Source organism: Phoenix dactylifera, chromosome 12, assembly GCF_009389715.1.
Source record: "Phoenix dactylifera cultivar Barhee BC4 chromosome 12, palm_55x_up_171113_PBpolish2nd_filt_p, whole genome shotgun sequence".
Classification (NCBI taxonomy): Eukaryota; Viridiplantae; Streptophyta; class Magnoliopsida; order Arecales; family Arecaceae; genus Phoenix; species Phoenix dactylifera.
Genome location: NC_052403.1, coordinates 9,387,015 through 9,413,987, shown reverse-complemented (window position 1 = coordinate 9,413,987; position 26,973 = coordinate 9,387,015). Strand labels below are relative to the sequence as shown.

General features: G+C 40.6%; 1 protein-coding gene across 1 annotated transcript; it reads right to left on the bottom strand.

Annotated features, from left to right (window-relative positions):
- Window positions 1-64: 64 nt before the first annotated feature.
- On the bottom strand, window positions 65-25,676 carry LOC120112752 (nuclear transcription factor Y subunit C-4-like). Its single transcript, XM_039132578.1, has 3 exons — window positions 25,590-25,676; window positions 24,680-24,743; window positions 65-2,527 (listed from the first exon to the last, which is right to left on the bottom strand). The coding sequence occupies exon 3, from the start codon at window positions 2,511-2,513 to the stop codon at window positions 1,821-1,823; it is 693 nt and encodes a 230-aa protein (XP_038988506.1). The 5' UTR covers window positions 2,514-2,527; window positions 24,680-24,743; window positions 25,590-25,676; the 3' UTR covers window positions 65-1,820.
- Between the last annotated feature and the right edge of the window lie 1,297 nt (window positions 25,677-26,973).

Below are 26,973 nucleotides of genomic sequence, written 5' to 3'. Positions count from 1 at the left end.
TTATCAGCAATCCATGCAGGCACAGGGTTGAGCACCAGGTAGCTGCTGTTACTCACTATTTCTCTTACAGAAATGAAGTGCTCTCCCAAAGTGGTTCGCAGGTTTTGACTAATTGTGAGATATGCTATGTTTGGAAATATGTTGATCAGTTGAGTGAAAAGCATTTAGGGTCTTTGGCTCCTTTGTTTCATCAAAAGAAAGACATTCATGATGTATAAAATGGTTGGTTGCAATATGAGAATAGGGATCTTTCCCATTACATGTGCCATAGTGCCGAAAAGAGCTTGAATTCTTTTATCATATGAATTGGTAGAAGGTTCATTCATCTTCTTAATCTTTACATGTTCTATTGTATGCTTTGTGTTCTCAGCCCCGTTTTACATTGACACAGAAACATAAGAGTGCATCAAGAGCTTATGCAGGAACTTGGCTTTTGACTGCTGGTATCAGAGTATGATCGCTTTCTAGGAGCATCATCGAGGCCCTTTGTTGGTAGAGATGCCAGAATAGCCATGGCATTTTGCGCGAGGCAAACCAACAGGAGTTCGTAGCTCAATTCTGCTATATACTCCAAGAAATGAGTTAAAATGATAGCTCCCTTGAATAAGTGACCAAATTACTCTCTCCGGCACAGAGATCCTTGTGAAGAGATATAGGCAAATTTCTAAAGCATATACACTGATGAAGATTTGAACGATAGATATCATCAAGACATCCTAAAGAAGGTTGCTGAAAAGAAGAAAGAGGTTGATACAAAGCAAAAGCTTCTCCTCAACTGGCATTGCTGCAGTTGTCACACCCCTCCTACGCAAAGGGTCTTCATCCCAAAGTTTCCAGATATTTTACCTAGGCACAATCCCACCCAGAGAGATAGATAGATAGATAGAGAGAGAGAGAGAGAGAGAGAGAGAGAGGTCTGTTCCATGGCCGGATGGAGCCCTATATATTTGTTTTGCCTGCTGGTGCACGCAAATCATGCAGTGAAATCTTAAAACGTAAAATGAGAGGTCTGGAAATAATATCAGGATCGCCCATGTCTTCTCAAATTCTTTAGCAAGGCAAAGTTCATCTATAATACATGCACGGCAAAGTTCCTGTCTATAATACATTGGCTCATCTGAGATCTACTGTACCTGTTGAAAGACATTCTTAATTATATCAAGCAGGGATGCACTAAATTAGCAATATTTGGTACATGTTCTGCATCAGTATAAACACAACATGCTTACCTACTGAAAGACATGCTTATCGATTGCATGTAAGCACTAAGCCACTAATGATTGGCTTGTGTTCCATGTCACACCTTCATTGTAAACACTGTATCTTACCCATAGAAAGACATACTTGATAACATCTAGTATTGCAAGCACTGAAATAGTAATTTTCGGCATGGCTTCCATGCTGGCACTTCACACTATACTCAGCCTGTAACTTACCATGAATAAAAGGGAACTTTCTGAAGGTCTCAAGATCATTAATGCATCAGTCATAGATTAAGAGCAGTAAAGTTTATTGTCTATAGAGTCACAGAACGGAAGCTTAAGACGGCACCACTTTACAATAGTTGTGCCCCTTCCATCTGCATGCAAGTGACAAGTTTTTCTTATTTCACCTACTACCCAAGTGAAAAGAGGTCTACTACAAGCTTGACTACTTGTACTGACACATTAGGGAACATGAAATTCCATCTAACAATGTTCCTTCCTATATCTGAAGAAACCAGAAACATAAAATAGCTTTCTAACCATTTCATATGTTCAGCTGCTATCAGGCACCTGTTGCTGCTGCTGTGGCTGCTGCCACATGTAAGCAACTGGAGTCTACATTGCAGCTGTGGATGTTTGATCAACAGGCTTCCCCAAGATCATCTCTGTGCCTGTTACTTGATGCTGTGGTGGTACATGATAGTCGGCCTGAGCACATATCACTGGCAAAGCAGCACTTGCAATCCTGGAGCCTTCTTCCTTTAATTCATTCCTGGGAATGACATCAACAAAGAAGTCAAATATGTCAGTCTGGGATATAGCGGCAGCTACATCATTCTTTTGAAGTGTTCTTCTTTTATTCTCCTCAGTATGATTCCATGATCTCAGTGTCAGCTCCAGTATGAACATCTCACACGCCTTTGCAAATATCATAGGAGCCTCAGCTGAGATCATCTTGACATCTCCATCAGATTTCATGATTTTCTTTATCCTAGAGAGAGGCAGGCTGTGGTTCTTGAAGTCATTGGTTTCTTCTATGTCTGCCATCTGCATGGCCCAGAAGGCCTGGAGCTGCGGATGTTGTTGCAGCTGCTGCTGCTGATGCAGCTGTTGGATTTGCTGATATGCGAGCTGGTGCGGGTTGGTGGGGAATGTTGATGTCAGTTGCATGCCAGGTGATATGGCTCCGATCACTGCTGGAGCTCCCGGAACCATTGCAGCAGATTGGTAAGGAGCAGCGTAGGCTGTTTGGGCAGTGCATGTTACAAGTCCCATCAGAGGCTGAGACGGCTGTGCGGACTGTACCATGGCCAGAGTGACACCTAAATATTTTGATCATATGAGTTTTTGATTACATGACTGGCAACTATATTAGGATGGTTAAAGAAGTTTAAGAGTATCAATGGTTACAGATTTAGAGACAAAAGGAACTAGTAATTTGATTCTTGAGGTTAAAACCTGAAATAAGTGGTGAAGTTTTATAATTTCATTCTTATTAAGTTCAACAGACAATCAAGCCATGAGAGCTAATAATTGCGTTATATTTTTTTATTAATAATTGTATGAATTTGAAAATGGTCAGCAATGAGGCTATGATATATTTCATACACCAGAAGAAAGAAAGTGCAATGGATTTTAATGCTAATAGCACTTCACCTACGAATACCAGAAATAGGCATCCAATGTGGTTGTGCAAGCCAGAGTTGTACTGTAACTAAGCTTATGGCAGAATTTGCATTACTTGGTGCCATAAATAGGTATGAAAGCCAATATGGCGTGCTTGTAAAAAATATTGTCCTACTAATGATCCTGTCGAAAGCATTGACCTTACAACTAATAATATCTTGTGCAACATCAATTGGACGTGACACATTACATTTAATTACATATAATATAGGCTAGCCATATATTACATTTGTTAGTTCAACCAACTACTTCACTAGTTGGAATTTCTCTTTTCTTTTTTTGGATGTTACCTTCATTTCCCCCATCTTTTCCTCTCCTCATTTGTCATCTAGCATCCCTCCTTGCTACCACCATCAGGCCAACATCCTCAACCAGCATTTGATTCTGAGCTCTTCAGAACTGTATGATGCTCTGACATGGTCACAATTGCCATGAGTGGCATGTAATAATCATAGTCCTTCCCAACCTTATTTTTTGTTAGAGAGATGATATGCAGTGGCAATTGCTGCCCTACTAGACATCAAGAGCAGTGGCAATATGGGGATTGTAAGAGCTGGAATTAATGGTATCCTTCTATCCCCTCTCTTTATCTTTCTTGAAGGGGTATTGGCTCACTTAAATCCATCTTGCTATGGATGTCATGGTCAACATCAAAGGAGAGGTGCACAATTAATGATCCAACCAGAAAACCTCTCGTTTCCTGTCACCATCTCCATAGTCGACAATTGCCACCTCCAAAGCCCCTTCTCTCCACAATTGCCACCTCCAAAGCCCCTTCTCTACTTTTCCTGCGCTCCACCTCCTCCAAGGAGTTCACAACCATTGAAATCCTAAAACAAGATCCGATCACCAAAGCATGCGAAGGTTAGGAAGTCACCGCCCTCTAGAGCATAACAAGGTTAAGAATGTATTTGTCCTCTTCTTCAATAAATCACCATGACTGCTACTTGAAATCAAATAGGAGTTGAATAGACTCAATTTCTATGAAATCATCTACAAAGATGATATCAATCAGTGTCTCAACCCATTGTCATCATTAAGGTTGGTTCTTTTTCTCTCTTTTACTTCAAAATACTCAAAAGTCAAAAGGCAAAAAGATAATAGGTCCATGAACCATTAGCGAATTGAAGGGTCTACATGTGAATCAAAATTTTAATACACTTGAAGAGATGGCTTAAACCTGTCCCAAAAAATGATGGGTTAATGTGCTTAAGTTTAGATTTTGAAAATTACATAATTAGGTTTCATTAATTAGATGGTTTGGTCTGCTGGTATTTTAATATGTTCTATATCACTGCTCCTTTTATAAGAATATATATATATATATATATATATATGTATTTTTTTATACAAATATGCCATTTTTAATACATTTAAATAATGATTTTCTGGAACCATTAAGAAAAATGCTGATGGTGCCTTTTTAGTTGTCATCAATTTCAAAATGCTATTGAGCTATCATAGAACTATGTTATAATGCACATATAATTTGCTCTAATAATGAAAATAATTTCTTTATTCGCACTTTATCTATTCTATTATATTACATCATGATATGGTGATTTATAATTCAATTATTTGATGTTCTTTATTTTTTTGTTTTATCATAGCAAAAAGTGTTGTTTGATGTCATGTAATTTTGTGGGCTTGAGTTGGTAATATTTTGCTATTGTGAGCCTTTGATTCATTCTTTTATTAGCATCGGCACCTTTGTTTGTAATCAGATGTTATGTTGATTTGACTAGTCAACCATGACATAATGTTTAAAAAAAATATTTCAAGCAAACCAAAATGACCAAGTATAAGAAAAGAATGTGTTCTCTCCACCAACCCTTCTCACATCCTATCCACCTTACCCACTCTATTGTCCCTACGGGAGTCTTACAAGAGACTGGAGTGGATCATAAGAGATTTGTTATGGGGTCCACTAGATAGCTCAAGAAGAGTGCACTTGCTTTCTTGGGAGCGTGTATGCCAACCTAGCCTAAATGGAGGCTTAGTGATCCCTTCCTTAATTGCAAGAAGTGAGGTGATGATGGCTAAAAATGCAGCAAGATTCATGTTGGGTTGGGATAGTTTCTGGCAAGGTTCGCCACTCGTACCAAATACCGATATATAATCGGTATGGTACGCCCTATACCGCCCGATTCGGGCCAGTATAGTGAGCCATGGTTTCTAGTGCTCGCTCATGAGGGCGAAATATGGTGCTTGGGCTCCTTCCTCTCCCTCGATGCCACCTCCAAGCTGCACCCGTCTGTGGAGGAAAAATGCTCCCCTCATATGTCAAAACCTCAATTGGTGTATCGGAAATAGAGGCCCCCCCCCAAAAAAATAAAAAATAAAATGAATGTGTTCCTAGATACTAGTTGATCAGCATGTGCAATGCACAAGCACATGCATAAAGCTATTTAACTATTAGACTATCACATATTCCATAGTGATGCAATTTTATATTATTACCTCATTTGATTCCTTATAGAAATAAGCTTGAAATAGTAATAGCATGATATTTATGAGTATGTCCAGCTTGTATGAAGGAGATCACTTATATAAGCAAATATTTTCTAGAGATTACAAGGTTGGCAAACTTATTGTATCACTTTTGATGCGAAATTCTAACAATTTACAAATGAAGTTCAGAAAACATGATAAAAAATTCTAGTAGCTGAGGGTAGATTCCAAAAAAGTCAGTTGCAAAGGTCATGCTATCCATGTGGTTATGCATTATACCCATCAAATGTAAAGAAGTCTGATAACCATCATTGCTTATGCATGCCAAGGGACTGCAGACAGCTATCAAAAAATACCTCCTCTTGCATGCAAGTCTTCAATGTTATATATAAATTTTGAAAATAGAAAAATCATGGATTAATCTTTTATCAATTAGTAAAATCAGAGATATCAAATTCTCCATAGGAGAATGTTGAGGAGATGAGGAGTCTAAGCAGGAGGACTTGACATACAAGTCAAAAACCTAATCCAGCCTAAAAGCTTAAGCCCTTAACAGTGAGACTAAACCTTAAAATTCAGTCCTTTTATTTCATTCTATTTGTTCCATGTGGGAATAAACCTCACCCATGAACCTTAAAATTCCTCGTTCATATATGAACCCATTCAACTTCCCCTCGAGTCTAATCCACTATTTCTAATCAAGCCCATGACCGATTACCCTTCCAAGTGTGTCGCATATTACCACACCAGCCCAAGAGGGTGTCCTTACAACTTGGATAGCAGCCCAGGATCTTCATCTATTAGCTCTAATAGCACTTGTTAGGGAGATGGAGTCTAAGCAAAAGGCCTTGATATATGTTTTGAAATCCAATCCAACCTAAAAGCTTAAGCATTAGATTTGGGTATCCTTTCAACTATTTATTCCATGTGGACTAAACCTCATGCATGAACCTCAATAGCGAAGTCCCAGCTTCAATTCCTAGTGGCAACAAATGACCACCATATTTCTAAAAATAAGAAGAAAGTCATAAGTTTCCATCAAACACTCTTATTTGAATGAGTTATTAGCTACATAAATTTGAGATCATAATCATCCATTAGACCATTTTGTATTTTGAAATTTAATCCCAAATGTTCCGTCAATAGATAGGATCGCACAACCATCCAAAGAATGTGGAACCATCCTGAATCGCCCTGTTCAAGGCATACCGAGCCTTACTAGTGGTGGATCGGGACTGTTCTGGCATCTAAAACAACAAAACAACCAAGGAGAGAGAGGGAGAAGGAAAGAAAGGAAAAGAAAGAGAGAAGGGGGAGGAAGGAAGAGAGATAGAAGGTGGCAAATGACTGTCGGACGACCGGCGAAGGCCACTGGAGGGCCGTGGAGTGGCGTGGAGGGGCAGAGGAGGGGCTTCGCCTTGCAGATCTCTGTTTCGTTCGACTTAAGTGAAGTTGGCAAGGAGATTACCGACTTCACTTAAGATTTTTAAAATAAAAAAGGGGCTCTATCCCGGACCCATATTTCGCTCCTCAACCCTTATGCACCACTCCTCGGACCTCTACAGCTCTCCAGCGCCCTCCACTGGCCATCCTCCACCTTCCATCTCTCTCCCTCCCTCTCCCTCCCTCCTCTCTCTCTCTCTCTTTTGCTCCATGTTCTTCCTCTTCCCCGCCCTCTTTGCCATGTCGGGCCGCATTCCACCGGCCTTCACCCTCTCTCTCCCTCCCTTCTTCCCTCTCCCTCTTCCTTCCTCCCCCCTCTCTCTTCCTCTCTCCCGTTCTCTCTCTTCCCTACTCTCTCTGTTGTATCGATTCGAGCCCAACATGGAACGACATGGAGGCGTACCGAGCCATGCCATCGACCAACCAGTATGGGTTCCAATACTAGCACAACGATCTTGCAACCATTATTAGGCCTATGCAATGTGATCATGTCACAGACTTACATGAATCATCTAAACAACTACAATTTTTCAATCTTACCAACACCTTTTGCCATGTCTGACAATAACCAAATAGTGTGGTTGCATCAAATAATTCTTAACACTATATATAGTCAGAATAATTTTATAATTCATTTTGTTGTTAAAACACCCAGATAGCTGGTCCATTTCCACATCTCTCATTCTAGAGAGTGGTTCATTTACCCACTTAAGTTGACATTCAATGTGATATCGTTTTATTAATAATGAAATGGAAAATGAAAGGCCCCCTTGCATCAATATTTTTCCTTTCAACATATGGTAGCATTAATGTCTTTTTATCTGTTCTGCTACATTTATTAAAAAGGAACTTTATCTCGCACAAAAATCTTGCCATCTCAAGACAATGCTTTTCTCCTACTTGGCAGAAATCTTTTTTCGCCACGACTCTTATAAAAATATCCATTCTAGGAATACCTTTAGAGGAACAACAGTTTATGCAAATCTTTTACTTCCATACCACTCCCAATGTTATCCATTCCTCTTCCCCACTTATAGCTCTATTTATGTCTCACTATAACTTCAACAATTAATTAGGAAAATATTCTTTCTCAAGAATTATGAAATCTTCTAATTTTTCTTCATTGCTTTCTAAAAATGGTTTGTTAGCCATCAAAAACACCAAAGGTGGCGCCATAAGTCATCATGCCATGTCAACAAGGGAGCGTTGACTTATGAAGCATGGAACTACAATGATAATATGGATATGCCATGGTATAGCTACAACCAAGGTACGCGGCACTGACTGTACCGACGTATCGACGGGCATCGGTACCGATACGGTACCGAACCAAACTGAGCCGAACCGGTACTGTACCGATGGGGCTAAAAGCCAAACAAAAATTGGAGCCAGTACGGACTGGTCGGTTCAGGCCAGTACCGGTTCGGTACGGGCCGATACCGAGTTGGTATGGGTCAGTACCGGTCGGTACAGACCGGTACGTATCGGTACGGGCTGGTATGGTTCGGTACCGAAATATGTAGCTGTACCGTACCGTACCGGTAGGATCTGGTACCGGCCCGTACCGACCGGTACGGCAGACCATAGCTACAACCATGGTCTGTCGAACCGGACCGTACTGGCCGGTTCGGCTCGGTACGGATCGGTCTGGCCTGGAACTGGTACTCGGACAACATGAAAACTAGTTCCAGCTATTTTCGAACCGATCTCAACCGGCATGCATGTGTATCAGTCATGTACCGGCTGGTACCCGTCGTGTATCGGTGCGAACCGGCCGGTTCGCACCAGTACATTTTTTTTGGAAAGCGCACGTAGCCCTTTCGGCCACATGCTTGGGCAAAGTGCCCCATCCCGTGCAGTTCCATGCACTGGAGTCCCGCGCTGTGAAACGCCGCACAGTCGTTTCCCCTACCCGCACTTTCCCAGCCCGCGTAGGGCAGCGCACCCGCGCGCCCACACGAGCTTATTAATGCCACAGAGTGGCATTTATCCCGCAGGCCCGCACACGGATCCGCGCGTTGGGAAACCGCGTCCGCATGCAATTCCCCACGTTGTGAAGCGCAGCGCAGGCGTTCCCCCGCCTGTGCGGGGCAGCGCGCCCGCGCGCCCACGCAGGCTCATTAAGTGGCATTAATGCCACTCTGTGGCATTTATCCTGCGCGTTCGTGCGCAGACGCCGGTGCACGGATGCGAAAATTGTAAGATAAAAAAAAGAGCTTACCGTTTCGTATCGGACTAGTTCCAGTACGAACTGAACCGTACCGGTCCAGTAGACGATCGGTATGCCTACCGGTACCGATACGGCAGACCTTGGCTGCAACAATATACATATATATATATGATATGATATGGCTAGAATACATTGAGAAATATACATATATATATATATATATATATATGCATACTTGGATACACATACATAAATTTATATATATGTATGTGAAAAGCATCTATAGATAGTAGGCGATCAAAATAACAGTCCTTAATCCATACTTTATATGATAACATCACTTTGATAAGCTTATCACTTAGTCATCATTTGAATCCATAGAGCCCAAATAACATTTCATATTTTAATATTATTATGACGGACTCCAAAATGGTCATTCACTACTAAAATGCTAGCATTAGAAAAAGAGAATGCCCTCCTTTTTTTGGGAAGTATAGGGGCATATTTTTAATTTTGAGAGATAGGAAATTTAACAAAAGTATTTCCAAGAAGTACCTTTCAAGTATTAGTAATGTATACATATACAGTATAGACATGCATGTGATTTAAAGTCTGTACATTCTATGTGTTGATATTACATTATAGGCAGAAAAAATATCTAGTTTGCCACCAATATGTGCTTGATCCTCCGCTTTGTATCATTCCATGGTTAGCCAGCTATCACCAAGTTCTCTCTGAACTCAACCAATTAGCGATCATTGTTCTGGCGAGCTATTGTTGCTGAAGAGAAAGATGACTAGACTCGGTCTTTCTTCTCCTTGCCCATGCGTTTTTATGTCAAGTGTTCAGGAGATGGATTCGACGACTCCATTGCCTTTGGAGACCAAATAGTCATTGTTGGGAAAGACAGGAGATGCCAGACTTGAAATAGAATGTGGAGGCAACAATGGCATGCCATCTCTTTTTGATTACCTAACTCTGTAAAAAAAAAAATAGAAGTTGTAGAAAGCAGTGTTAGTGGTGGCAAAATGGAGATGGAGGAGTAAATGAAAGTGGCACAAGCAAAGGTTAGCTGAATTGGTATCGAGACCCATGTTGTTGGCTACTGATATGGTACGGCTCGGTACGGGGTGAATTGGGCAGTTCACCTCAGTTCAACAGAACATAATTTAAGCCTTTTGAGATTTGAAAGAGACGGAGGGGCTAAACCAGTTCAAACTGGTGCGAACCGAGCGGTTCGTACCTATTCCACTCTCGGTTTGAACCTGTTCCACACTGAACTCTCTAGTTCGGAGCAGTCCCCACTATTTTCCTAAAAACAGCACCGAACAATGTTGATTCTGTGCCGGTTCGGTTCAGCAGACCATGGGCACAAGTCTTGCCCGCCTCAATGATCCATGAGAAGACTGAGGGTGGGAGTAGAAGCAGAACTCTCCACAAAGATCTATCATGGAGAAACATACAATTATGAATATAGATGGTGGGACCTTTCCTGTTAATCACCCAAATAGTGGTTAGGATGTAAGAATATTTTGATTTCTTTTGCAGCCGTTAATAATAACAAGGCAGTTTTAGCTGGATATATCCATAAATAGCTAACTTATTTTTGTCATTTTGGTGCCAGTGTGTGTCTAGTTTGCCACCAATATGTGTCTAATCCTCCGCTTTGTATCATTCCATGGTTAGCCAGCTGTCACCAAGTTCTCTCTGAACTCAACCAATTAGCAATCATTGTTCTGACGAGCTACTATTGCTGAAGAGAAAGATGACTAGACTCGGTCTTTCTTCTCCTTGCCAATGTGTTTTCATGTCAAGTATTAAGGAGATGGATCCAACGACTTCATTGCCTTTGGAGACCAAATTGTCATCGTTGGGAAAGATAGGAGATGCTAGACTTGAACTAGAATGTGGAGGCGGCAATGGCATGCCATCTCTTTTAATTACCTAACTCTGTAAAAACAAAGACGGAAGTTGTAGAAAGCAGTGTTAGTGGTGGCAAAGTGGAGATGGAGAAGTAAATGAAAGTGGCACAAGCAAAGGTGGGTACCAAGACCCATGTTGTTGGTTACTGATATAGTATCGGTTCGGTATGGGTTAAACAGGGCAATTCACCTCAGTTCAGTAGACCATAATTCAAGCCTTTTGAGATTTGAAAGAGAAAAGGAGGGGGTTGAACCGATTCAAACTGGTGCAAACCGAGCGGTTCGTACCTATTCTACTCTTGGTTCGAACCTGTTCCACATTGAACTCTCCGGTTCAGAGCGGTCCCCACTGTTTTCCAGAAAACAGCACTGAACCATGTTGATTCTGCGCCGGTTTGGTTCGACAGACCAAGGGCACAAGTTTTGCCCGCCTCAATGATCCATGAGAAGACTGAGGGTGGGAGTAGAAGCAGAACTCCCTACAAAGATCTATCATGGAGAAACACACAAGTATGAATATGGATGGTGGGACCTTCCCTATTAATCACCCAGATAGTTGTCTAGGATGTAAGAACAATTTGATTTCTTTTGAAAACAAAGCAGCTTTAGGTGGATATATCGATAAATAGCTAAGTTATATTTGTCAATTTGGCGCCAGATAGGGGTACCAAAATCTCACCTAGACTTTTAAAGCAGCAATATCAACATTTACTTGTAAAGAATTCATAAACTATGTTGTGTATCTTTTGGTGTTGCCATGCGATAACTACCTACAAAGTAAGGAACAATCTTCTACAAGTATAATTAGTGGATGTAGTTTAGGTTTTTGATTTGGTTTTATGTTTAAAATTTTAATTTTCTATTAATTATCTTTCTTTAGATATAATTATGGCTATAGTAAATAAGAACCATAACTTGAATAAAGTATTTGTATCAACCGTACAAAAACTAATAAAATAAGTTAACAGATTCCAAGTCATTTGTGGCCAATATACATAGGGAGTTAGTCTATACTTGAAAATGAGTTAAAAGAAAATTTGAATGAGGCTCGAGCATTTTCTTGGAGTATGGTGAACATGGTTAATTTATTTTCTTTATTTTAGTTATAGGTGTAATCAATCTATTTCTCTTGCTTTTAACTAGAAAAAGATCTTGAGATTAAGTTTAAATCCATAAGTGGTGGAGGAACTATATCCACACCACAAAGGAGCAAATTGAAGCTCTAGAGAAGCTGCATAAATATAAGCCAGGTGAGCTTGCCTATAGGAAAGGTTGAATGATTTTTTTTGGGTGGATCTTATTAATGATGAAAATATTAGAAAGGTAAGAACTTGATCCAATGAAAGAATGTCCTATGTAAGCCAATATAGTGGATAAAAAGACTAACAACAAGAAAGAACCTATTGGCAAAGAATCACAAGATTTTGCATACGTTGAACAAGGTTTTAATCATCTGCAATTAATCGATTTATCATCTTGCTTCATCCAGCCAATAATCAAACACATCAGGATCTCTAGTCAAGATCAACTGAAGTCATTTCTTGATGGCTGAATCTCAAAATGTTGACAAGTTGGCCTTGCTCTTAATACTTACCGCAAAAGATCTCAAGGCAAGATTATTGCAACTAATTAGTTTTAGAACTAGGATTTATTTTTAAACCATGTTTCTTTTGTAGGTTTAATAAAACTGAGACTTGTAAAGGCCATGACTCAGGATTTAAGTATTTGTTTCAAACATAGGTCATAGAAGTTATGGCATCTCAGTGAGAATCATCCTCGAAAAAGTTAGGAACATCAGATGAAGTTATCATGGACAAAGAGTGTTATGAAGTAATACGTGATTTTGCCTCTTCTATTTTTTTTGACAGTTGAGCTCAATTTCAGAGTTAGAACCGGAAGAAAAAATTAAAAAAATGAATAGTTCAATTAAGTCTCAGTTTTTTAAGGTCACATTATATACTTTGTAGTGTGAAAGCCATTTACAATGAGTAAACTAAAAGAAGAATTATTTTGTAGCTGTTCAATCAATAACGTAAAACAACTAATACAGGTAGTGTAATAATTGTCACATTGGTTACATGCAGAAAGTGATATAGGTAAAGGAGCCACCAAAAATGGTGCTCTTATATAAAAAACAAGTAATGATATCCATAAGTGTGATGCAACTATGAACAAGAATTACTAAAAATAATGAACACCACAAGGAAACCAATAATTAATGGTTATTTTTTTCCCATATGCTTCGTCTCATTCATAAATGGTTTCCCCAAACTTCTACATTTTCATAGAGTCTTCCCATGTGTTTTCTCCTTCTGTAGAAAATTGGGTCAAATCCCTTTCCAAAAAAAAAGTTATTTAAAGCATGTGATTTTATTGGAGAAATGGTTAGAGTATCTATCCTTCAATACATTGAGGGTGAAGAACTCCAAATTTGATTAATAAAAACTACCCACAAAAAAAAAGAAAATGCAATTCTTCCAGTTTAGGAACCAATTTGGCTCTCTGTTTACCTTCCGAATTGGAATCATCATCTTTGTAAAATTCACTCTATTCTCATTAAGGTATCTCACTCATGGGGTCAAACTGATTATATTCCATCCCACAATCCATTCCATTTCTTTCACATGTCATTGTAGTCATCATGTATATTTCAAATTTCCAACATACGGTACTTGAATTGATGAGTTTTCCTTGATAAAACAAGTCACGAAATAGCTATCTTATGACTTACATATGACCTTCCTTCAACTTCTGTAATGAATTTACATTCATTCCAGCCCATTACTGTTGATTATTTTGGACTTTGCTCCAAATCACTATTTTGAGAGGGACTTTTTTGCAAGATTAACACCTCTTTATATAAGGTAGCCAAAACTCTTTTTCATTAAGGATTTTTACTTTTGAGAGAGGGGGATCCCGATCGCCGCCCTCTATCCTCTCTTGTTCTCTCTTGTGCTCTCGGTCTCCCGGCAACAACAGGCATCTTCTTTTGATCTTCCGCTCGCAGGAGACCTCCTTTCTTCTGCCATGACTCCTCTCTGTGGCTTCTCGTTTCCGTGCATCCTTGCTCTTGCTATTCACAGGGAAAGAAGGGAAGGTAAGATACTTTGATATTCTCTTGATCTGCCATTGAAGCCGTAGAAAGGTTGTTTCGCATACTACTCTCTTGATCTACTATTGTGGCTGTAGAAAGGTTGGTCCGATCGGTTATTTTGCCTTATATTCGATTTACTGTTGCCTCCTCTTGTGATCAATCGGCAGCCCATACTTTGGGCATTTGTGTAGCTTTGCTTGTACCCTATTGGGACGGTTGATATAGTGGATTGCTCCTCCTCCCCGTGGATGTAGGCACTTGCTGCCGAACCACGTAAATCCTTGTCTCTCTGTGCTTGTCTATTTATACCTGTGATGTGTTTAGTGAAATGCCTGAATGAGAATATATATTAATTTATAAGCCGGGAAGATTCATTCTTGTGCCCCGTGATCCCAACAATTGGTATCAAAGCTATGGCTACTGACGGGCAACAAAGTTCCTCTAAGGCTAACGATTCAGCTTCTGTTTCTCATTCCACTACCATAAGGCATGAAGTGGCTGTATTTGATGGCACAAGGGATTTCTCACTATAGAAGATAAAGATGAAATACTTATTGGTTAAAAAGGGTGTAGCAAAGGCCCTTAAGGGTATGGATGCAATCCTAGGAGATAATGAGGCTGTCAAAGAAGAGATTAATGAGAGAGCACTAGGGACTCTGTTTTCAGGCTTGAGTGATAAAGTCCTACGCAATGTTGTGGATCTTGATACAGCTAAGGGAGTATGGAAAAAATTGGAGAGTCTATATATAGCAAAATCCCTTACTAATAGACTATATTTGAGGGGAAAGTTGCACACATTTTGTATAGCAGAAGGAACTTCACTCAAAGATTACTTGGATGAGTATAATAAGCTTCTGCTTGATTTAGCAAATATTGGTGTTGAAGTAGATGAAGAAGACAAGGCTTTGATCCTAATCTAACTCACTGCCTAAGTCCTTTGAGCATATTACTACTACTATGCTCTATGGAAAAGAGACAATAAGTCTTGAAGAGGTAGAAGCAAGGTTCGCTGTACCGATCGGTACCGGTCGGTACCGAGCGTACCGTACCCGTACCGATGGGTACCGGTATCGGTACACCAATGTCGGTACGCCTGGCATACCGCATACCGTACCGTACCGACACTCGGTACGCCTATATTAGTGCGGCACCGGTATGGGGTTCGGTACCGGTACGGCGAACCTTGGGTAGAAGCTACTTTGTTATCCAATGAGCTTAGATTGAAAGTACAACTACAGCATCAGGTTCAGACTCCAGCTCAAAGACTTATAGTTAGAGGTAGAGATGAACAGAAGAAAGGTGGACAAGGTAGAAGCAAATCCAAAACCAGATCAAAGTCTAGGTCTAAAAGACCAGGTGTTTGTCACTATTGCAAGAAGCCAGGCCACTGGAAATCAAAATGTAGACTTCTACAGTCTAAGAATGAGAGGGAACAAAAGGATAAAGGAACCATCTTAGATTCGGCAACAGTTGCAGTTTCATCAGCAGGTCACAACAGTAATGAAAATGATGCAGTATTTACAGCTGCTTGCAGTATTAGTCATCCTGATATTTGGATTGTGGACTCTGGAGCATCTTTCCACATGACACCCCATAGGGAATGGTTCTCTTCTTTTAGATCATGTGAGGGGGGCACCGTTCTTCTTGGAGATGATGGTATTTGCAAAGTGGAAGGTGTTGGTACAGTTCAAATTAAATCTAATGCAAACACTGTGGTGATTTTGGACGATGTCATATATGTTCCTCAACTAAAGCGAAACCTTCTCTCAGTATATGCTTTCGATAGTGCAGGTTTCGAGGGCAGATGGATGGGTAGAGGATCAATAACTATCAATAAAGGAGTATTGACTTTATTGAAAAGGAAGCTATGTGGCACCCTCTACTATTTGGATGGTAGTACAGTAGTTGGACAGGTTTCAGTAATACAGTCTTCTATTGAGCAGTTGATACACCTATGGCACCAGAGATTGGGTCACATCTCAGACAAAGATTTACAGGAGCTGAGCAGATGTGGTTTGCTAAGTGGTCAGAAGGTTGGTGCACTTGGATTCTATGAGCATTGTGTGTTCGGAAAACAACACAAGGTCAGCTTCTCTACAGGCGTGCACAGGACAGCTGGTATATTAGATTATATTCATTCTGACCTATGGGGGCCTACCCCAATTACATCCAAGGGTAGATCTAGGTATTTACTCACCTTTATTTATGACTACTCCCACAAAGTCTGGATATACATTATTAGAAATAAGAGTGATGTGTTTGACACGTTCAAGAAGTGGAAGGCTATGGTCGAGAGGCAAAATGATAGAAAGGTGAAAACCTTCCGAACTGACAATGGATTAGAATTTTGTTCTACTGAATTTGATGACTTTTGCAAATCAGAGGGCATTGTCAGACATAGAACCACAGTGGGTACACCTCAACAAAATGGTGTGGCAGAACGTATGAACCGCACATAATAGAGAGAGTCAGATCTATGCTATCCAGTTCTGGATTAAGTAGAGATTTTTGGGTAGAGGCCACACACACAGCCTGCTACATTATAAACCGATCTCCAGCATCAGCATTGGGCATGAAAACTCCAGAAGAGATGTGGACAGGAAGACTTGCAGACTATTCAATAATCAGAGTTTTTGGGTGTCCAGATTATACACATGTAAGAGATGGAAAGTTGGACTCTAGGGCTAAGAAGTGCGTCTTGGATACGCATATGGGGTAAAGGGCTACAGACTATGGTGCATAGAGCCTGGATCCCAAGGATTTCTAGTCAGTAGGGATGTGACATTTCATGAGATAGCCACTCCTTTAAGGCAGCTATAGCCTAGTTCTTCTCAGAGAGATCAGGGTCAGGATCATATGGATAGGACTATTATGAATATTGATCAGACTATCAAATCACAGCAGCAACAGGCAAATGAAGATACTTATATTCTGAATAAGCAGCAACAGCAGATAGATGCAGAGATACAGACTCAGGAGGAGGTTACCATGCAAGGTCAGGATTAGATTGATAGCATTGCCACTCGTAGACCCAAGCGTCAGATCAGAACACCTCAAAGGTATGGCTTTGAGGATTCAGCTTATGCTGGGTTAGGATATTATGCTCTGAGCATTGCAGACACTATTGGTGATGAGCCAACAACATATCAGGAGGCTATTAGTAGTTCATAGGCTGAACAATGGACCATGGCTATAGTTGAAGAACTACAATCTTTAGAGAAGAATCAGACTTGGGAATTAATCAGATTACCAGAGGGCAAGAAGGTAATTGGCTGCACATGGATCTTCAAGAAAAAAGTGGAAGCCAGTCCTCAGGATTTTAGATATAAGGCCAGGTTGGTAGCTAAGGGCTACAGTCAACGGGAGGGAATTGACTACAAGGAGATATTTTCTCCTGTAGTCAAACACACTTCTATCCGTGTGTTGCTTGCTTTAGTTGTTTCTCAGGATTTAGAGCTGCAACAGCTAGATGTTAAAACAGCTTTTCTTCACAGTGATTTAGAGGAACAGATTTATATGCAACAACAATCTGGTTTTGAGATTCCAGACAAAGAAAATCATGTATGTTTGCTCAAAAGATCATTATATGGTCTCAAGCAGTCTCCAAAACAGTGGTATCGCAAATTTAATAGGTTTATGGTCGACCATGGATACAACAGATCTCCATATGATAGTTGCGTATATCACCAGCAGTTTTCAGATTGATCCTTTTGTTATTTATTGCTGTATGTGGATGATATGATGATAGCAACCAAGGATATATCAGTCATCCAAAATCTGAAAGCTGAGCTCAGTACTGCATTTGAAATGAAGGATCTTGGACCGGCAAAGAAGATACTTGGGATGGAGATCAGTCGTGACAGGCAGTTGGGTAGACTTTTTCTTACTCAGCATGGATATATTAAGAGTCTTAGATAGATTTGGTATGTCTATAGTCAAGCCAGTCACTACTCCCTTTGCCAGTCATTTCAAATTATCTGCTAGACTCTGTCCCCAGACTGAGGATGAGGAGAGATATATGTCCAGAGTGCCATATGCAAGTGCAGTAGGTAGCATCATGTATGCGATGGTCTGCACTCGATCTGATATTTCACAGGCAGTAAGCGTAGTAAGCAGATACATGGATAAGCCTGGGAAGGCTCACTGGTTAGCTGTGAAATTGATACTTAAATATCCGAAAGGCACTTCTAATTTGGGATCGGTATTCTCCACACAGAGTAGTTGCACTATTATAGGATTTTCTGATTCAAATTATGCTAGTGACTTGGACAGAAGAAGGTCATTAATCGGATATATATTTACTCTCTCTGGTTGTGCAGTCAGTTGGAAGGCTACTTTGTAGCCTACAATTGCTTTGTCTACTACAGAAGCAGAGCATATGGCGTTGACAGAGGCAACAAAGGAAGTTATTTGGTTAAGAGGGTTGATACAGGATTTGGATCTCAAACAGGACCGCTTGGATATTCATTGCGACAATCGAAGTGCTTTGCATCTTGCCAAAGACCAGATGTATCACGAATGTACTAAGCATGTGGATGTCAGGTATCACTTCATCAGAGACTTGGTGGAGAATGGTGATGTCCGACTTCAGAAAATTTATACTGCTCATAATCCGGCTGATATGCTCATGAAACCAATCACATTAGTTAAGTTCAGGACTTTCCTAAACTTGATTGGTGTGAGCACTTGTTAATGCCCTTCCGGGCTTGTGGTGAGGAAGTTATTTTTTTTTATCAATCCATATTTGATACTAGGTAAATGGTTTGTCGCAAGGAGGAGGATTGTTGATTATTTTGGACTTTGCTCCAAATCACTATTTTGAGAGGGACTTTTTTGCAAGATTAACACCTCTTTATATAAGGCAGCCAAAACTCTTTTTCGTTAAGGCTTTTTATTTTTGAGAGAGGGGGATCCCGATCGCTGCCCTCTATCCTCTCTCGTTCTCTCTTGTGCTCTCGGTCTTCCGGCAACAACAGGCATCTGCTTTTGATCTTCCGCTCACAGGAGACCTCCTTTCTTCTGCCGTGACTCCTCTCTATGGCTTTTCATTTCCGTGCGTCCTTGCTCTTATTGTTCACAGTGAAAGAAGGGAAGGTAAGATACTTTGATATTCTCTTGATCTGTCATTGAAGCCGTAGAAAGGTTGTTTTGCATACTACTCTCTTAATCTACTATTGTGGCTGCAGAAAGGTTGGTCCAATCGGTTATTTTGCCTTATATTCGATTTACTGTTGCCTCCTCTTGTGATCATTCGGCAGCCCATATTTTGGGCATTTGTGTAGCTTTGCTTCTACCCTATTGGGACAGTTGATATAGTGGATTGCTCCTCCTACCTGTGGATGTAGGCACTTGCTGTCGAACCACGTAAATCCTTGTCTCTCTATGCTTGTCTATTTATGCCTGTGATGTGTTTGGTGAAATGCCTGAATGAGAATATATATTAATTTGTAAGCCGGGAAGATTCATTCTTGTGCCCCGTGATCCCAACAATTACATCAAACCCTTTTATGATATTTTAACTAATTATAACAATTTTATTTTCCACAACATAAAACCATTTCAAGTTTTCGACCATATAATCTAGATTGAACATCATAAACAGAAATAAGAATCTAAACAATAAATCTAATTATTTAAATTTATCATTTGAGACTATATAGAGGTCAAGATTCTGAATATCCATATCATAGCAAGTAGCATCTCTTCATAATATCAAAGGACATAGTCGCTATATCATTATTTTCTACATCCCACTCTATTTTTCCTCGTGGCCTTCTTTGTCCATTATGTCATTCAAAACTAAATGTCGATAATCATGAGTTGCTAAAAGAAATGTGAAAGATAGTCCATAGGAATTTGCCTGGTCATTTATTTTTTAACAGTAGAGATAATTTTTTATCATGGAATTTCTATTCACACCAAATTATGAACATAAAATATGTTTGCAAATTTGCTTTCAAGAAAGAAATGAGCGAACTAAACAACCATGTATAGAAATTTGTGCATGTGCAACCTTAATAATCTCACAAGGTCCCTTTTCCAGCATTTTCAAGCTTCCAATTATTTCAACATATATAAACAGGCTTGAAACCAAGGAATGCTGGACCGACCGGAACTGGTCGGTTCAGCCTATACTGAACCAGTGTCGACAGGAACCGGTACGGTACAGCATATAAAAATGGTTCGGACCCAAACTGGGTCGGAACCGATTGGTTCCGTACTTGTAATGGTGCGAACCGAACCGGGCCGGTTCGCACTAGCCCAAACACATTTTTTCCGCGTGCCCCGCGAGTGGGGAAAAGCGCCCACGCGGGCTCCAGCTCGCATGGGCCACTTAATGGCACAGAGTGGCATTGTAGTGATTTTTTTTGGGGGAATTGCGCGCGAACGTGCGAGAAGAATCACGTGCTTGCGAACGAAGAATCTCGTGCTTGCGAGCAAAGAATCGTGTGCTTGCGCGCGATTCCCCGCGCAGGAACCGCATCTGCGGCCGATTCCCTAGCAGAGAATCACGCCAACGCGCGGTTTTCCGTGCAGGGCAGCGCGCCCACGCGGTCTGCCAGCCCGCGTGGGCCAGTTAATGCCACAGAATGCCACTCTATGGCATTTTACACGTCCGCGCGCGCGTCTCTGGTTCGGTACCGGTTACAACCCGTACCGGTGCTCACCGGTACGTCGGTACGGTCGGTCTGGCGAATCTTGCTTGAAACAATTATAAAAGTACGAACACATAATGATAAGGTGATGTTAATCATCTTATGAACCCTAGAAAGCTAGTGTGGTCCTATTAGAAACTAAATAAAGGATATTAAAGCATGGAAAATGGGAAGTGCTATGATCTCAGTTCGTAGTTCTTACTAAACTTTCAGACTCTCGCTTTAGATTTCTCTCCAAGGCCAGATTGAGCAATTACTTTCCATCTAAGTCAGATCATAAACTAATTATCAGATGCTTTGTGGATTTGATGTTAAGATCAAATTTTACATCAGATAAACAGAACATAAACCATGACCTAGTTTCCTTTAAAAGGTGACAAGATGAACTAGGCAAGGAGGAAACATAAGTAGCAGCAGTCTGGATGCCTCAAAAGTTCATGGAGGCAGTTCAAGTAGAATCAAAAGTCTCAAAAGCCCATACCTCCCACCCAATTAGGTGCATCCAGCAAATTCATACCAAATTTTTAGACCTGGACTAATTTCACCAAATCTTTTCCCTTCCTCCATTTTTTAAACTCTCAACATGAGAGGAAAGTTGTTCTGTGCTACTTTTGTTCAGACATGGATGATCACATGCTAACCGCCATTTAAATTTAAATCAGCAAATTAGATGAACTTCTAAAAGGCACGTTCGGTACAAGTAAAAAAGCATAGTATATGTAATATGAAGGTTTCCTTATCTTCAAAATGTAGATCGTACAGTTCCCATCCAAACAGACCAAACCAACTTCACTTTTAAAATAGCAGGTACCATCTCAGCAAAAAATCATTAATTCCTAACAGCTTGATTTAATAAGCTAAGGAGTCAATTTTACTGAAAATTCCACACTAAGATAAAACAAAATCTCATACAAGCAATCTCATGTTCTAAAAACTTTGGGCTGCGTGACAGCTGATTCCCCGACAATCAGAACTATGAAATATTAATTCTCATGGCAAAAATACAATAAAAAAATGGTCACAACGTAATCATAGACATAAACATACAACTACTACAACCAATAAGGTAGAAATAAAGACATTACGAGCTTATCCGTAACTTAAATAAAAACAGAGAATAATACGAAAAAAAATCAGGTTAAATGCAACAACAACAAAAAATAGTTGGCAAGGCCACCACATCCATGATATTTGATCAGGTGGCCAATAAGACTAAAAACCCAACACTCAATCACAACCAGTTGGTCACAGATCAATAGAACCCCAAAATCCTATAGCATTAATCCTAAAAAAATGTTTCCAATGAAAGTCTGGATTTTTGAACAAGTAATGCCATAGACAGTCAATCCCAAGCAAGTGAAGATCCAAATGAAGGCAAACTCCCTTCGATAATGACAAATTCTTGATGATGATGATGATGAATCTTCGATAAAACCCAGGATTCCAATTGTACAGGGAAGATGGAAATGAGAAATAAAAAAAAAATAGAAATGTTAAGGTGGACAGTAGAAAGCTAACACTTTATTTAACAGTATACATTTTATTTTATTTTAAATTTTCTTTATTCTTGTTGCTGTTTTTATTTTCTCTTTCCAAGTTCTTTTGGTACAGTTTCGTTCCAAGTTTTTGAAAATGGGAAGCATGTTTGGCAATCATAGCATTTTTTAATTTTTAAAAGAAATACGAACAAATATATTTTTCGTAATAATTAAAAACATAAGAGACTACTAACGTGTCATCCCAACAAGACTTTTTTAACCATATCTTCCCAAATGGAAAAAAAACTTATGCAAGTAAAGCAATAGTAACAATATACATTTTTTTGCAACATTTCTTCAAAAAATAGAACACCAGACTGATCCAACAATTCACTTTTCTTATACACCCTACCCTTCTATCGTGTAATGAGAGGTCGCCCTGACATTGATCGCATCATTTGATGGCCCAATGCAGCACCACCCTTGATCTTTCCTCTAGGTCCATGAAAAACACAGGGCCAGATGTGATGCATGAGAGCATTAACACCAAAATTATGTTTTCACAGATCTCAAGGCAAGATCAGGGCTAATGCTGAATTAGACCATCAAATGGTTTGATAAGTATAGGAACCAAATAGGGCTGCACATGGGTCAAATCAAGATGGTGGCATGCTTGACCTGGACCACTCCTGGTTACATTTCTTCCAGATAGACCAACCATTGGCAGACAAGGTCAGGTCAGATCAAGCCAATTGAAGAATTTTCGACCCAATGGGCCAATCAAACTGGTTTCTAGGGTCAGCATGATTTAGACCCAACCCAAAATCTTCAGGGCCAGCTTGGGACTAAGCTAGGTTGAGTCTACAGTTTCAGCCAAACATTTAGCAGTTCTTTTATAGCTAAGTGCATAATAATCAGTAATCAACTATTGATTCATTAAAAGTATTCAAAAAAAAAAAATAATAAACGTAAGCCAATTTAAACATGAACTTTCATTCAAATAAAACTTCTTTAGTATGATCCATGAAAATTAATATTCTTGAGATACAAAGTTACAGACTACAACCTTAGAATACAATAAACTTGAGCACATAGTAGCGAGCTATGAATGTAAGCAATGAATGTTTAAGCACATCCGAGTGAGAAGAGGAGGTGAGCAGAGGTCGCTTTGCTAGGGTGAAAGGAGAGGGATTAGTTTAGAGAAGTGTTCAATGGGCATAGTAGAAAAGGTACTTAGAGAGAAGGGGGAAGGGTGTTTCCTATGACTTGAGTTCTCAAGTTATGCTATTCCATGCTCAAATCGCATCAAGCTTATTGTGACTTGACCTGGATTAGACCTAGGTTACTTACATGCCTAGTCAGGTAAGCATTTACACTGCCCAAACCTGACCCAAGATTTCAAAACAGGTCCAGGATTTTGACCCCAACCTAGGCAATGGCTCTTCCAAAATAGTTCAATCCAGGTCTAGCTGTCGGGTCATGGTTTGACGGAACCAGTTTCAGCCTTAAATCTAACTCCCTTATATGTTTTGCTCCATCCAAGAATTTAATTGCATGATTGATCAAAACCCAGCACTGAATTTCCTCCCAATGGCTGAAAACAACCATGAGTCACCACTATGCATTGCCAAAGGGAATAGTAATAGACGAAATTAAGGCTTTCACATCAACCAGTTCAATCACTATAAAACCGCTAGAGGTCCAAAGCTCCTCTTTTATTGCAGGCTTGTAAGATGTATATGAAATAACTAAACATACTAAACTGTAAGACGTGAAACAATGCAGGAAGCAAGGTATATCGTACCGGTACTAATAGGCATACTGATCGCCTACTGAATCGGTACCGTTTTGGTTGGGACTAGCTTAAACCAGTACCGAACCGGCCAACAGACTCGCAGCCTGCGGAAGCGCGGGTGGATGCACACACACCACGTTAAATGCCATAGAGTGGCATTTAGGCATTAAATGCTCCGCGCGGGTGCTCTGCCCATCACGCGCCCGCGTGGGCATGGTTCCGAGTGCAAGGAACCGCATGCGGGTGCAGTTTTGAGTGCGGGGAACCGCACACGGGCATGGTTCCCAGCTCACGCCCATGCGAGCGGGCTACCTAGTGCGGAGAACCGCGCGCGGGCGCGGTTCTCAACGCACGCGTATCGGTGCGAAGCGGTCTGGTTCGCACCGGTACCTGGCTTGTATTGCTCGGTTCGGCCCTTTGGGGCCAGAACCGTTTTTCATGCTTGAACCAGACCGGTCAAGGATCGGACCGGTCCGGTATGAGTTGAACCAGTCGATATGGGCCGATTCAACATACTATGACAGAGAGGTCTACAATCAGCAACTGGCCAAAACTTAGGCTAGATTGCTGTCTACTGCTATGAGTTCTCATAGATAGACGCAGGGGACAGTTCAACCCAACAAAAAGCACCTATGACAAAATAGCAGAAAACAGGGTATATCAAAATTATCAAGCTAAACTGAATTGATCACATATACAAAACGAATTGAAAGAGATGTAATGAAAATTCAATGGTACTTTATACAAAAAAGCTGATGGTAGAAGTATGATGAAAGTACCAATGATAAAGTAGCGCAAAACAGGGTGGATCAGAATTCTTGGACTCAACTGAATTGATCGAATCTACAAAATGAACAGAAAAGAGATGCAATCAAACTTTGATAAAAATTTTATATAAAAGTTGAAAGGATCACATTCTCCAAAATTCTAATATCAGCTTCAAAAATCAAAATGTGAACTTGTAATCCCTCATCAAAAATCCGGCTTTAGAAATATTAAAAATTCATAATCCAATGTTAGCAGACGATAATAGATTGATAAAAGCCAGCAAACTCCTAACACAATCAACGAAAATCCAAGGAAACAGATTCATGCCATAAAACACCATGCTTCCACATGAAAGAACATAGCCACAACATCAGAAACCCCGGACCGTCCATCCAAATCTAGAAATCAAAAGATAGATTGTGGACCAAGCGAACCCACCATAGAATCACCAAATCGAACAGGACGAGATCGACCATAGAAACAAGCATACCAATCAATTTTGCTGTCCAAAATTTTTAAACAAGTTCTGATAACCGATTTACCAAAAATCAAAAAACGGAACTACATTTCCAGGCTTCTTTTTCCCCCTCCATCGGAACGGGGGATCAGAAATACAAATTAAAAGAAGATGCAAAACGGACCACACAAATTGGAAGTTCAGAACTTTAAGTAACATAGAAATAACAGAGCAATCAAGAGAGAGAAGCATACTAATCGATTTGAAAACGAAACAAACCTTAAACAGAACTACATTGTCAAACGTCTTTGCTTCTCTCGATCAGAAAAGAAACAACAACAAAAAAAAAACACAAACCAAAAATGATACCAAAAGAAATCTATGAAATCAGAAGCAGAAACTTCAAACTAGCAGAGAACTAAAGCTGAAACATGGTAAAAACTTGATGTTTTTACTCATTGTACCTGCGAGAAGAGGAACAGTTCCGGTGGCCCCCTTGGAAACTCTGGAGAGAAAAGGAGAGCGATAGAGAGAGGAGCAAAGTCCAGAGAGAGGAGTACACAAGAATTAGGGCTCGTTTGGTTCGCGGGAAGCATTTTCCTTCCTATGAATATGATTTCCGGAAAACAAATTCCTAGGGAGAGGATGCTTAGGAAAGTACTTTTGGCAAGTTTGGTTGACCATAGAAAAGTAACAAATTTCCAAGGTGCTTATGTTTGGTTGGCCATCCACTTTCCTAGAAAAGTTATATATAATTCCTATTATGCCCTTAATAAAAATTAGATTTTTAATGCCTTTTTAATGCTTCTTTAATGCTGAAAGGACTTTTTGGGAAAAAGTAAAAATAGAGTGATTCCCGCCTCATGGGAAAGTTACTTTTCCATGTTTCTCATGGGAAAGACTTTCTCATGAAATGTGGGAATCACATTCCCATGGGAATATAACTTTCCCTTCTCTCTCCTTTGAAAACTCCAACCAAACAAGAGGCATCTCATTACTTTCCCGTTGACCACACTTTTCCCCTTCTTTTCCCGCGAACCAAACGAGAAGGGGAAGGGAGGGAAAAGGTAGCGGGGAATGGGGTGCGATGGCCACGTGTATCGTGGGGCCATGGGGTGGTTTAGACCTGGCAGCAATTGATTGGCTGGGTGATGTCAAGGGAGATGCTTTTTTTTTTTTTTTAATTTGCTACGTCGCCGGGAGCTGTTCGTATCTGGGGACGGGGACGTTACAATGGGGGGGGGGGGGGGGGGGTGATTTTGTAAATCTTGGAAACTTTGGGCGTGTTTGTCTTTGTTTGTGACATCCGGGCGGATAACGGCGGGTGGTTCTATATACACCCCCCCTATTGCTGAGGACACCCCCCAAAAATTAAAAAAAAATTAAATACTCTCTACACCCCCCCATTTGCTAAGGACACCCCTAAAAAATTAAAAATTCCTAAATTACCCCCCACCCTCCCCACCCCCTCACCTAAATTGCTCTCTACACCCCCCAAACCCCCCCCACCCCGCTCTTCCCCTCCAAAACACCCGCCGGCTTCTCCCTTCCGCCCAAAAAACCTCGCCTCAAGCACCTCGCCGGCGGCCAAACCCCCTCCGTCTCCCTTTGAACTGTTCCGCCCAAAGCACCTCGGCAACGCCCAAAACCCCCCCGTTCCCCCTTCTCCCTCTCGTCGCCGGCATTCTCCCGATCTCCGACCACCTCGCCGGCTTCTCCCGGAACCACCTCCCCGGCCATCTCCCGAGCAACGAGCACCTCGCCGGCGCCTCCACGACCACCTCGAGGTAGCACCTCATCCGCAGTATCCAATTTCTTTCTTCTTAATGCAAAAGGGCATCCACACTT